Genomic DNA, 13,846 nt, shown 5'->3' with positions numbered 1-13,846 from the left:
GAAACAGCGAATTTTTCGATAAAGACTTGTACCTCTCTGACCTTGTTTTTGGTAGTTCGCCTCACTAATGATGGCACGACAGGCGCGAAATAGCACATCGTCCCTGACGTTGCTATGGTAATGTGAGGTGCTCTTGAAGAGATCATATTATGGATAAATTTACGGCTGTCTTATCGGGCATGTGTCGTAAAGATATCAGGGGCTTTTACCAATACTTTTTGAAAGCATTGTCTGCATGGGAAGAATATTTTCTCCATGGCGTTTTTTATATTAAATTCTTAGAAAGGCAAGATCCGCTTTTCCATGGAAGATAGTGTTACAGAGAGTCGATAAGCAATGTTTATTATTGAAGTCCTCATAAACAAAGTTTACTCTCGCTGTTTATTCTCCCTCTTACGTGATCATTTACAAAAGTCTCCGTTTAATTTATAATAAACACAAATTATTCTTATAGTCTGATATAGAATGATGCACTGTATCTCTTTATCTCCTTAAAAAAAATCATCTTCATAATCTCTGTGCTTTTCAAATTTACCACTATAGTATACACTCTTCTTTAATGTTGACGATTGTTTACTTTAAGGGCAATGTCTGGGTTGATGTGCATTTGTTTTACAGGCTCAGAGTTATTTAAAACTTATTTTGTCAGTATTCTATGTTTAGAAATACACATCCTTCACTTTTTTTGTGCAGTGCATCGGTGTCAATGTTAGTGTGTGACACATTCTTTTCTCCTTCTTTTTCTTCCTCCTCCTCCTTTCTCCTCTGATACTGCTATACCTAATGAAGACGTTAATAATGGCAATATTTATGATGACCGCAATAATGATAATTATTAATAATGATAATAATGATGATGATAATACTGATAGCAATGATAATAGTATTTCAGTTATAACAATAATGACAATAGTTATTTAGCTATTATCATTCAAAATAATAACTATTTCCCTCATTTTTATTACCATCTCACCCGCATTTCCAAGAAACAATCGATTCAATGACTCAATAGAATTCAAATAGTATAAAATACGTTATACAAGTTCTGCTTATTTCTTTACATTATCTTTTAGTGAGATTGCATATCTCCTCTTTTACTCCCTGCAATCCTAATTCCCCCGGGTATTTGAGTGCTTCCAAAATTCTAAGTTCATTAATTTAATCTCCTGCATTCTGTCGGTTAACATCCTTCCATCAGAATGACACAAAATGGGGAGTCGCTTGCTCGAAAAACGAATCGGGGTCAAATCGGGTTAAGAATCTGGCTGGGAATGTTAGATCACTTTTGAGAGTTATTCCGTCACCGATGAATAGAAGCTCTCAGAGTTAGTATCATGACATGTTATCTCGTTGGGCCTGCAATTATTTCGCCCTTTGGGAAAGCGTTTTAGCTTCCGTATCTTGGAGGTATTGCGCGATTGGCCTTGACACATGAGAGTGGGAGGATGTTCAAGAAAGACATATCTGTTACCCTTAGGCGCAGTCCCCCTTATTCTCTGGTTCTGCAATCCCCCCCGTATGCGCAGGTGGTGGTTCACCTCTAACTGACCGAACAAGTGTTAGCTCATGACAACAGCACAGTGTCTGTCTGAAGATGTGCGCATGTTCTCGCTCTCAGACTGGAACAATAGTCCAGTTGAATAGCCTAATCACATGGGATTATGATGGGCAAACCAGGAGTGCGGAAAAATAAAAGAGATGCAACTCACGAAAAAGTAAATCAGATTCACGGGCATGTCGGGTGGGTCAATTTTGGACACTGCAGCTGTAGTCGCTGGGTGTCACTTCTAGCATTGAGGGGTCGTTGCAAGTTCACTGACCATGTAAATGGCCTGTTCATATAATTTTACCTACTGATCATTCACTTTCGGGCAAGATTAGTGAGATTGACTCCGACACATATATTGAATGGGGGAGGGGTCAAATTCACAACACACTTCGTAATACTTAAACCAAACAAAACCAAAACAAGCAAACAAACAAACAAACAAGTGAATAAATAAATAAAACATAACAAATTTAAACATAACAAAAGAAGAAAACACAAAACAAATGATGAATTTGATAAATTGAATCAGTAGGAACGCAATGACCTCCATTTATACATTTTTTTTTAATTTTCTGAAAGCGATATAAAATTCTTGCCATTTTAATGTCCGCATTGTAATTCGAGGCTGCATCATTGGATATCAGAGCTATTATTTTGATTCTTATGATGTATATATACTCTATTCATTGCGTGATGTTTGATATTCGATGTCAGAAGGATGGAATATATTAAACTTGATATATTGGCGGTATCCAAGATTTTATCCAGACACAGTGACCAATCACGATGTGTAAACTTGTGCATCTTCACTATTCATTCTGTGTGACCTGCGTCAAATCACGTAAGATTAGTCGCTCTTTCACTTTTTTAGCCTCACTCTTGCTTTGCTTTTCGATTTGATATCGTTCTACTCACATTCAGACTGACCGTTACGTGATAAAGACATTGAAAGTTGATCTTTTACAAACAGATGGTTGAATTCTTGTTCTTGCATTTTTCTTATTCTTTCAGAGATCAAAGATATGAAAGCGATCTTGCGTCTTCACGAATTTCCGTCAGGAGTGAGACGCGCTCCGAGTCGATGGTCGGCATACCGAATAAGTCACAAAGCCAAAACGATTCGGGCTCCCACCAGTGTGATCTACGGGCGAAGTTTCCCCGCAGAGTTCTCCGTACTTCTCACACTCAAGCCGAAGGTGACACAGCGGAAAGGCCGAGGCGACTCCGTCGTCCTCCTGTTTACCGCCGCAGACGGCACGATTGAATTCGGCGTGAAGATCGCCAAGACACCGTCGATCATTTACAGGAAGGTGGACGGTTCGCTGGACGTGCTGAACTTCACCGACTACGCCTTAGACAGGAGCTGGCATGACATGGCCTTCAGTGTGAGGGAGCGAGAGGTGACGCTCGTCGGTGACTGCGACCAAGTCTTCACGCTACCTACTGACAGAAGTGGTCGCGCATTGATTGACCCAGCCGGAACTGCTTCGATTGGAGCCGGAAGAAGAGGTGTCGCTAATGTATATTTTGAGGTGAATACTCGTCCAACTATTCTTTAGTTGGTTTGTTGAAAAAGTGTCCTCCCCAACTAGTTATTTTTAAATGTTTATTTATTTCAGTTCTTTACTGTTCACTTATATACCTACAATTCATCTCTCTTCTCTCTACATGTTATTGTGCTCAACTAATTGTAGAGAGCACCATCCCTATCTCGTTTCTTATCCTTGTCAATCGCGTTTTCATTTCAGGGTGACATTGATCAACTGGTCGTGATCGACGATCCCGAGGCAGCAGACCTTCAGTGCTCACCGGCAGTAAGACGAGTAAGCTACTATGTCGTCACTGACATCGTTTGCCGGATCTGAGGTGTCCTAGAAATGCACCTGTTGTTAACGGATGAAATTTGAATCAAAACATGAAATGATGACTTACTTTTATTTTTTTCTGGATGGAAGTATGAATGATATTCTCGAGGGTATTGACATATTATTCTTAAAGATTATTATGACATTAATTCAGTACTTACGAGTTTGATGTTACACCAAACAAAACATGCGTAACCGCTTTAACCATGTCCTTTCAACAATGGTCAAAGGCGCTTATGCTTTAAATTCTCCACTGTGTATTTTGGAAAGCTCTGCAATGGATCATGGCAAACAGTCAGTAGTTTCTCTGGACTTGATTCATTAGTTTGTAGTGAAAAAGGAGTCAAACTCTTTCACTCACTTGCTAGTGATTTTTGAATTGCTCTTGTTCAGTTCCCGGATCTGCTCAAAATTGAAACTACCGCACAGCCGTCGAGTTCGGTCAACGGGATGGACGCGTCGATCGACATCGGACTCGTCTACGAGAACATCTACGATCCTTTTCAATTTGTCGAAGAAGAGACTACGCCATCGAATCCGATTGGAACCACGACTCCACATCGTTCATTTTCGGAAGTCACTGCCGACGAAAATGCAATTGCTAGTATTCTCCCCTCTGGATCGCCCGGTCACAAGGTAATAATGTTGGACCATAAACACGGCACAAATTTTTGCTTGCCTCTAGGAGAGACATTGTTTTTGAAATAACAGTTGTTACGACCGGAGAACGGCGGGTTGAGACTTCATATTTTGAAATGTATTTTATGAGCTACGTAGGTTGATAAAGTGATTTTTTCCTTCACTGATAATTTTGTCATTCAATATTCGTAATGTTGTAATGAAATATGCCGCAGAATGTTTTGTCAGTGTCCTGTCCGGTACTAGCGCTGAGGAAAACAAAGATTTATTTGTCTAATCGTCATTTCTTTTATCTTAGACAACGTCTCCACCTCCCGTCTTTAGACAAACGATAGTATGGGATAATCAGTTGCCCGACGTCGATGAATCGGAAGGCGAATTCATCGAGGACGGCGTGCGGTCGGACGCGCCTGTAGAGTTTGGTGCGGATGGGATGATTTCTATACAATCAGCGGATGATGTAAATACTGCTACATCTGAGCCGTCAGCGACCCTCCGTGTTGACGCAGTGACGACTCTGGCGAAATCGACAATGAGGCCAGAAACCACCAGAAAAACCTCAATACCAGAGACAACTACAACAACACCAAAGAGGACTACGAAGGAAGCTACCACCAAACAATTTACAACCACTTTCTCTACAACAGTCGTTACAACAACTCCCATGACCACTACAATCGCAACTACAACACCAGCAACAACCACCGATACCCCGACGACCACCACTGCCCCAGTGACCACCACAGTACCGACGACCACCACTGCACCGACGACCACCTCCGCACCGACAACCACCATGGTACCAACAACCACGACTGCACCAACAACTACCACGGTACCAACAACCACCACTGCACCAACGACCACCACTGATCCGACAACCCGTGCTACCACAACAGTCGCCACTACAGTAGCTACAACATCAGAAGCGACAACTGCGGAGCTTACGACAACTACAACCCAACCCACCACCACGGAAACGATGACGACACCTGCCGATGCCGTTCACTCATCGTCAAGGACAGAGAGTAATAGAATCCAAGGTGCCCACGACACACTTACGGACGACGACCACGTACTCTCCGACGAACCCATACGGCCGATTCCTCCGAAGAACCTTATTTCTCCTGGTTCTCCAGCGGAGGTTCCTCTACCATCCATCCAAGAATATGGACAGCCTATAGACGGTAAAATGCGGGGGAACCCATACATGTCATTATACTGTTAAGTCTTTTTGTCCCCGAAAAGCGTTCGTATCGACATCCATGTTGTATGACATAAAGTGTTTCACACTGAGGTAATCAGATATTTGGCTCAACTTTTTTTTTTAATTTGTACATTTTTCAGTTGTTTACATGCCGATGAAACATGAGACAAAGATGGGTAGAGGGGACCTGCCGTAGAAAGAACGTTCCACAACCTGCTCCATAACCCAAACATTGATTTTGAGTATCTACTATCATGTTATGACCGTGTATGTGAAGTGTTCCTCATATCTTTTTCTTTCAGCTTTGGGAATGGAGAATTACAAAAAAGATGTCAAATTTAAGGCAATATTTCTATACTCTTTAAATCATAAGATTGAGATCTATGATGGTTTTTGGCGGTGGCGGTACCCTCTTATAAAAGGAGAAAATTTGATAACATCTAGAATATAAGTAAATCCCTTTAAATGGAACCCTGTTCATCCATCCATCTGAAGAAAAAAAAATCAGGGCAGAAGAAGATTTCAAAAATGCCCCTTTTATATAAAACTTTTTTTTTTTTGAGAACACGAAAACGTTCACTTTTAAATTTGAATGATTTTATTTACTTGTACTTCCCCCTTTATAAATTTCAGGATTCATGTTGATGCTTATTGTCCATTTTCATCGTCACCCGTTATAGATGGCGCTAACTGGTCCACATGGAGTACGTGTAGTCGATCTTGCGGGACGGGTACCCGGTACCGTTACACCATTTGTGGTCCGGACACCAAGCTACCCGACTGCAAAAACGGTCGCGGGATTGCCGCCCAGCACAAAATGTGTCAACTAAACAACGATTGTCAAGGTGCGCTTCTTCGATGAACCAGATTTTGTAGCTGTCTTTAGTTTTGTTTTTGTTTTGATTTTGGTCTACTTACGTCTGTGACCCCCAATAGACTGGTTTGCTAATAATATTCCAAACTTATTAATATGCATTTCCTTAACTACCGTAATCCTGGAAAACCAGAAAGCTTGCCCTAAGTTTGCCCAACCATGCAACATCTAACGTAATGCTTGACTGCAAGACCTGAAATGTATTCATAAAAACAGCTAAACTGATTAATTTGTCACTCGAGCCCTATTGCAAAATGTGGAATGCAAAGCTATAACGCTGGGCATTCTTTTCATTAGATAATACTCGGGGAAAAAAAACATCTAGTTCTTTGCAAGCTTTGTAATAACATAAATCTGAATGGTTCTATACCTTATAATGTCACATCTATACTTTTCGTTCTATATGTTCCAAACAACGAATTAACTGTATGTAATTTATTATATGTATGTATAGTGCTTAGACATTATAACGTTTCGTTTATGAAAATGTTGCAGAAGCGAATAAATCAATGAATGAACTATGACATGCGTTGCGCAATTTCAGTCCTTTCTTCTTCTAACGTGTCTAATCATCTTAAATACAGGCGTTGTACGGTGGAGTGACTGGGGTACATGCACGCGGACCTGTGGTACGGGCTTCGAGACCCGGGTAGCAATCTGCCGAGATATCGAATCGCACCCCAACTGCACCACCATCGGACAACTACTCATAGAGAGGCGTCCATGCCAGGGTCTACCAGAATGCCCGAGTAAGTACAATTTGCCCAATCAAAAAGATTTGTTATGAAATACTGAGAGAAAAAAAGAAGTCGTGATGACACACTTTGTTCGTAAACCGGTCTGCTATTTGTTCCATGAATGTTGTCAGTTCTTCTGTTGCAACTGCCAGTTATGGTGAAGCTATAGTTTGTGAAAAACGTCGAAACGATGAATAGATAATTCGGGTGATAACTATGAGGATATCTGTGGTTATGGTAAATTAATGATTATAATGAAATCGTTACTACACCAACATGAAAAGTGTTTTTATTTTAACTGCTACTGCAGCTTCTACTGCAACTCTGCATAACCTTCACATTTGACTACTACTACTACTACAGCCAACTACTGCTGCTGCTTCTATTACTACTAACACTACTACTACTACTACTACTACTACTACTACTACTACTACTACTACTACTACTACTACCTCTACTTCTGCTGCTCTTTCTAATTCCACAGTCTCTTACATTATCAAGAGGCATTTTAGAATTATCAGTGTTCCGAAACAGTGAGCCAGAGTGGAAGGTGATTGTGGCTTACTCAGAGGCTATAGTCTAAAGCTGAATACTGATAAAGGTGTAAATATTCACTACCGAATGACACGCGCCTTAAAAAATCAAAATAACAGCATAACAACATCCAGTGTAGCAAGTACTAACTACGGCGTTATGTAATTTCACAGATAGACAATGATAGAGGGGGATGGGAAAAAGGGGGTACAGATAATAATAACATCATTATCGTCGTCCTTATGAATATTTTTGTGATTTTTTTTTGTAATCTAATATTCATGATAAGACTGATGTTCTTATTGTTGTTATCGCCATCAATAAGCTCTCTGTTTTGATTTTGTCTTTGTTTTTGTGTTATCTCAAATGACTTTTAATTCATGGTTTGTTGTTACTAATAAAGTATTCACCCCGTTTTCGTCACCATACACAGTGTACTGCCCAGGCGGGTGTCAGAATGGAGGTGTGTGTGGCCAGGGTGGGGTGTGTATGTGCCCCCTTGGATATACGGGCCGATATTGTGAAACAGGTAAAACAATATGTTACGCCAATTATATACATTTACTTGTTTTGCTCTCCTCCTCTTCTTTCTTTTCTTTCGCTCTCTCTCTCTCTCTTCCAATAGATTTGAGGGAAAATTTTTACTTTCTCTTCAGTCAGAGCAAGTGCGATATTTTAAATTTTAAATCCCGTTGTAAAAAAAAAAAGAAATAAAAAAGGTCACTGTGCAAAAAGTTCGTGGCACACTATACGGAGAGATGTGTATGCTAAAAAACAAAACAAAACATTGATCTCGGTGCTATGGCAGCGACCTACAATGTTGCGTGTTTTTGCGTGTCCGGACTTTCCCGACAAGTCTGGAAAAAAAAAAAAAAAAAAAAAAAAAAAACGCGTATCATATTTTGCATGTTTCCATGAAAAAAAAAAGGAACTGTTGTTTTCTTGCAATACATCTGTATGGACTGCTTTTCACGTGCAGCCATTAGATGTTGCATAATTATACTGTGGCCAAGTCTCGAAACATGGAATTCTGACTGTCGGAAACAATCTGTAATGCACAGGCAAATATGAAATCTAAATACGGTAGTAAATCTGTGATTGTTGTTGTTTGTCCTCTTCGTGCAGTTCTGTTCCGCATGTATGATGTCTCTTTGTCTTTTTGTTCGTCTATTCTAATTGATCTTCTTCTTTTTTTAATTGCATCATTTTCTTTCATGACCATCCAAGAGCTATGTCGGCATTCCTGTCAGAATGGCGGACGATGTATTGGCAGAAATAGGTGTTCCTGTCCGTATGGTTTCCTTCCACCGTTCTGTCAATGTACGTATCAACAGACAGAGAGCGAGCACATTGTCCGATGCTCGACAGATTCTTGTACGAGTTGTTCTTCAAGTCAAAGCAGAATGAAAGTTATCAGATTGAAAGAACGAACTACATTTGCCGTGTTTGTCGTTTACATAATATACATTCAATCTTTGTCACTTTTTCCCTATGATTTCGTGTAAAAAGGGAGACGCAATACGGTATTCTTCTTTCTTTCTTTTGTGCAAGGGGGCTGGGGTTAGTTTCCCTTCTTTTTACGTTATTTAGCAGCAGAAGCCACGTATCAAATCACAATGAAAATAGTGCATACCTAATCCTTCCACGCAATGTCAGAAGAGAGCAATTGTTATTTGCTTATTGTTGATACACAAATGTATGGTGGCATAGAATCGTGGCCGTTTTTATTTCTTGAAGGACAATGATAGTTTTGTCAAACCATACTTGTCACCCACGTACACTTAAAAATGAGAATATGTTGACGCTATAATATAAACGTTATTTTTTTTCTTTTACCGATCTTCTTACAAACCCGACGTTGATTATTGAATCTGTTACATACTTCACAGCGCCCTGCAACCCTTCTTGCCAAAATGGCGGCCGTTGCGTACATCCGGGTCGTTGCGTTTGTCCACTAGGTTATACAGGCCCGGATTGCAGTAAACGTAAGTATAGCGTCAGGAGTTAAGGTCATAATTTCACCTACTAGTGTGTGAAAAAAAGAAAGGTATTGCAGTAGTTCGTTTTCTTTGTGTCGCACAGTTGAGTGCACGCACTCAAAATGAATTTATTTGTTTGTTTGTTTGTTTGTTTTTTGCCGTTTCCTGTACCACGCGTTCGGACCTTCTTTTTCTGATGTATTCAGGTGTCACATGTTACAATGTCAAACATCTATTGGCATAACATCGAACTTTGGTCTCGAGACAATCATATCGTATTGCTAAAAATGGCGTGGATATTCACATCGTGGCAGGTCATGTATACCTTTGCAAAAATGTAATTAATTATGCAACCTACAACCACATAACTGAAACCATTAATACATGACAAAATGGGACACTTTTCATTGGGCCTACGGATAAATTGTAGCACTATCGTGGACGCATCGACCTCATCTTGCTAGCCTCTGAAATGTGTTTCACTTCCATTATACGTGACAACAGGAAAGAGTCAGCGCAAGCAAATGAGTGAGACGATGTCACGCACGCGCAGATATTTAAGATGACGTCATCACGGAGATGTTCACATTGTCGACACAATCCTCACCTCCTTTTGGACGGGAAAAGGGATGTATTAAGATGAACATATGATAATGAAAGGCGAACCTCTTTCAGGATCAAACTATGTCAACAGAAAAAAAGCCACTTTTCGATATGTAATGATGACACTGACAAATGGCATCGGTGTATCAACTAATTTCAGTGGAAATCGTAGAGGTCTGCAGAAAAACGTCATGTTGGTCATGTTGCATTTTCTTACTTTTTTTTTTGGTAATCTTCACAGCAATATGCCAATCAAGGTGCACAAACGGTGGCAAATGCATCGCGCCAAACCAGTGTCGCTGTCCAGTAGGTTACAGCGGCGCCGACTGCAGTCAAGGTGAGAACATTTATGGACAAAATACTTTTGTGAGAAGTCGCCCATTCGACACTCGTTGCATTTCGTAAGGCTGCGTTCACATAGAAGTATACTATTTGGGTATTCGGGCTCGTTTTTCGAGGGCACGCGAATAGCTTGAATCGAATGATAGGATTTCCTCACACCGGTTCACATAGGAGGGCACTATTTGAAAGTACCGAATAGCTGCGAAAAGTATAACAAAGTGGGAATCGAACTTGTTCGATTTTCTTGCAGCGTATACCGTCTCTCGTTTATGAAATAATGACAATTTTGGTCTGGATTTGCCCTTTAGCAAAAATAAGCATGTAGACTGACATTCTGATGCAGTTTAGAAATTGTTAATAAGATTTGCTAGGATGTAGGAGGAAGAAATCCTCACTGCATGGGATGGTGAGTTGACGGTGCGGGTGATGGTGTATTCGGGGCCCGAATAGCGAATACCGAATAGCGAATAGCGAATAGCGAATACCGAATACTTCTATGTGAAAGCAGCCTTAAGATGCTTCTGACATGGATTAAAGCCAGCATATTTCTGTATGGATCAGATTGTATACAACAAAATGTGCCCATGTCCTACCTTTCATGAAATTTGGAAGCAACTACTCTTCGACAAGAGTTTATATTTATAATAATATTGAAAATTTTATCAATGTGAAAGCAATTTGGAGTACTGAAACGATTACTGAAACGTACTGACATGTATGCAACATGTAAACTCCCTCCGTTACTCGGTAAAAATAAATAGATTCTGGTATTGCCCCCCCCCCCCCATTTCATGACAGTGGAGTGCAGTCCTCCATGTGAAAACGGTGGACGCTGCATACGGCCCGGGTTCTGTCGATGTCCAGCCGGCTATAGGGGTTTACAGTGTCAAGTCGGTAAGTTATTTCTTAGTGGAATCTAAATCTTGCTTAAAATTTATTTAACTTTTCTGTAAGCACTCTATTTGATATCAAGAGTCAGAAAGTGTAGACTAATATTAGTGGAGTCAGAGGTCTAGGTGAGTCAAGACCTTGAACAACACTTTGAAGTGAATGCAAATATTACGAAGTGAAATTACAATATGGAGTCATTCCTCCTTTTGGCGCTCTATTTTTTCTCTCTCTTTTCCCGAGCGTTTTAGAGACAAATACCCTGTTAGATCTTTCATTTTTAGCTTTAATCCATATATGCCTTAAACTATGCCAAGCCATAAGCACATTGCTGAAACATGATGGACACCAGCATGTATTTACTTGCTGGTCATAGGCAAATGCATCTATCAAATAATAGTTTTGGACAGAATAAACAAATATTGATATGCTTCATTCAATATGAAGTGTGCATTCGTCACAACTTCATGTGTGCTATAAATTCATCTTTCAAACAGTATGATAAACTATTATATTACAAACTTTTATAATATGATATTTTAGTATGATAAGCTGTCATAAACCCACAATTAATAAATTTTGGAATTTACCAGTGTATCATATAGTTTCTTTCCCAAACCCTCCTACTCTGACTTTTTCAGCATATTGCAGACGGTCGTGCCTAAATGGCGGGCAGTGTTCCGGTGCGGATACATGCACGTGTCCACGGGGCTACACTGGGTCTCAATGTCAGCTTAGTAAGTGATTAGAAGGGACACTTTACTACATGCAGGTCAATCAAATTTTCAATATAACTGTTCGTGACTTTGACTGTATAGATGCAGTCGTTGTTAATCCTATACCTATGTATATATGTACCTATATAATGTACTATGGATAGAGACTTTATCGGGGACATCGAAGAAAGAAAGAGCAGAACGCCATCACACTTCGGCATCTCTTATATTGAAATGGCATGCATGGTATTATTGCCAAATTCATGTGCGCTTTGTTGTTCGTGAAATGGACCGTGTTTCCTTAGAAGAGCACATGACTTATGAGCTTTGTTTGTAACATAGTTGGCCAAAGTCATGCATGTTATGACTTCAGAATCATGGAAATGCTAACGGTAATGTTAACTCCAAAAAATAAATGAGGAGCGTTTTGCGGAGCATATTTAATCAACAAGGTTTAGTTATCTATTGACCAAGATGGCAACGTTCGCAATGCGAGATATTCTTTATCTTAAAGATGATGTATTCATTTTATGTCATTATTTTAGGCAAGTGCCCTCGTGGTTGTACAGGCGGCTCTGTGTGTGTTGGCTACAATACCTGTTCTAATTACGTCTCGTCTTCGTCGTCAAGGTACGTTAATTTTCCTGTCGAAAACAGATAATACGGGAGAACTTCTATAGTAGCGGCAGTAACGGTTCTTTTAATAGCATTATGTAAGAATGTATACAATGTTCAATATAGGTAATTTCAGTTTTATTTCTGCATTCCATTTTATGCTGATACAAAAGCTGATAAGTGTCGGCATGATTCATGGGCGGATCCAGGAATTCCGTAAAGAAGGGGCGCGTTTACAAAATTAAAGGGGGCGCACGCATCCCTCCCCCATTTTTTCTCTTTATTTCTTTTGTTTCAACCAAAAATATAAGGGGTGCGTGCGCCGGGTGAGGTCCTCCCTGGATCCGCCACTGTGATTGTATAAAAAATTAACACACATTGTTATACAGTCTATGTAGTATATCCATGCATAAGAAAGGGTTTTCTTTGGAGTAAAGTTTACAGAACACAATTGGAATGCAGGGGTCCGTCTTCATAAGCATATGGCTCGATTATAAAAAGATGGCCCTTAAGGACGGTAGAAGGATGATCTTCGCTTATCAATCTACTGGCCATTCTCCTCTTATGTCAATGGACAGTTTGAAGAGTTGTCCTCCTGATTTTGCATTATATCAGTTTACCGACCCTTTTCATGTGTATGCGTGTGTAAGTGTCTCTCTATGGAGATGAACATTTCCTCTTTTAATAACTAGCTACCCTGCTACATTTCTGTGATTTGAGAAATCTCTGTTACATGATGGAGGGCTAGAAACGCAGGTTTACAGTTTTTTTTTCCGCTATTAGACTGTACGACTTATATGTCATTGTTTTAATTGTTTTAATTTTCTTTTATACATCTATTCACTGATATCTTTTCTCTTGCAGACAAACATGGTGTCCGCTTCAATCATACACGCAAGCCTACACAGTGACCTATGTGAAACCTGCCATACAGAAATACAGAATATCTTGTGGTTCACGAAGATTGCAAACATGTGAATCATCGAGGTAAGGCTAACCAAGTTGTTTCTAAGATATAACTCGGCCTTAATCTATTCCAGTCCTAGTGGTATCAGGGCTCATTATTGACCCCCCCCCCCCCCTTTCTTGAATTTTTCAGCAATGGATGATCTAGGGGATGCTAAAGGCAATCACAATTTCAATGAAGTAATTGTAAATGATTATGATAATATGTATTTTTCATTTGATTTCTTTATGTGGAGTTTCATTGAGGCAGGGCATTACAATTGTCATATTGCCCTTAACCATGTTCACTGACTATACACATGGTATGGTTTTAGATTTGGTAGCGATTT

At 39.9% G+C, this 13,846-nt stretch overlaps 1 protein-coding gene across 1 annotated transcript in view; it reads left to right on the top strand.

The window, feature by feature from the left end:
* Positions 1-13,846, top strand: part of LOC140238172 (uncharacterized) — a 95,677-nt gene that overhangs the window by 81,118 nt on the left and 713 nt on the right. Inside the window, exons 3-16 of the mRNA XM_072318110.1 lie at positions 2,561-3,081; positions 3,298-3,372; positions 3,808-4,050; positions 4,352-5,240; positions 5,941-6,105; positions 6,719-6,883; positions 7,842-7,937; positions 8,636-8,728; positions 9,298-9,393; positions 10,232-10,327; positions 11,131-11,226; positions 11,862-11,957; positions 12,482-12,566; positions 13,416-13,538. Of these exons, the coding sequence (XP_072174211.1) occupies positions 2,561-3,081; positions 3,298-3,372; positions 3,808-4,050; positions 4,352-5,240; positions 5,941-6,105; positions 6,719-6,883; positions 7,842-7,937; positions 8,636-8,728; positions 9,298-9,393; positions 10,232-10,327; positions 11,131-11,226; positions 11,862-11,957; positions 12,482-12,566; positions 13,416-13,538 (2,839 nt within the window). The remainder of the gene's footprint in view (positions 1-2,560; positions 3,082-3,297; positions 3,373-3,807; positions 4,051-4,351; positions 5,241-5,940; positions 6,106-6,718; positions 6,884-7,841; positions 7,938-8,635; positions 8,729-9,297; positions 9,394-10,231; positions 10,328-11,130; positions 11,227-11,861; positions 11,958-12,481; positions 12,567-13,415; positions 13,539-13,846) is intronic.

This window comes from Diadema setosum, chromosome 14 (genome assembly GCF_964275005.1).
Source record: "Diadema setosum chromosome 14, eeDiaSeto1, whole genome shotgun sequence".
NCBI classification, from domain to species: domain Eukaryota; kingdom Metazoa; phylum Echinodermata; class Echinoidea; order Diadematoida; family Diadematidae; genus Diadema; species Diadema setosum.
The sequence above is the reverse complement of the archived record's forward strand: the minus strand, read 5'-3'. Positions and strand labels throughout refer to the sequence as shown.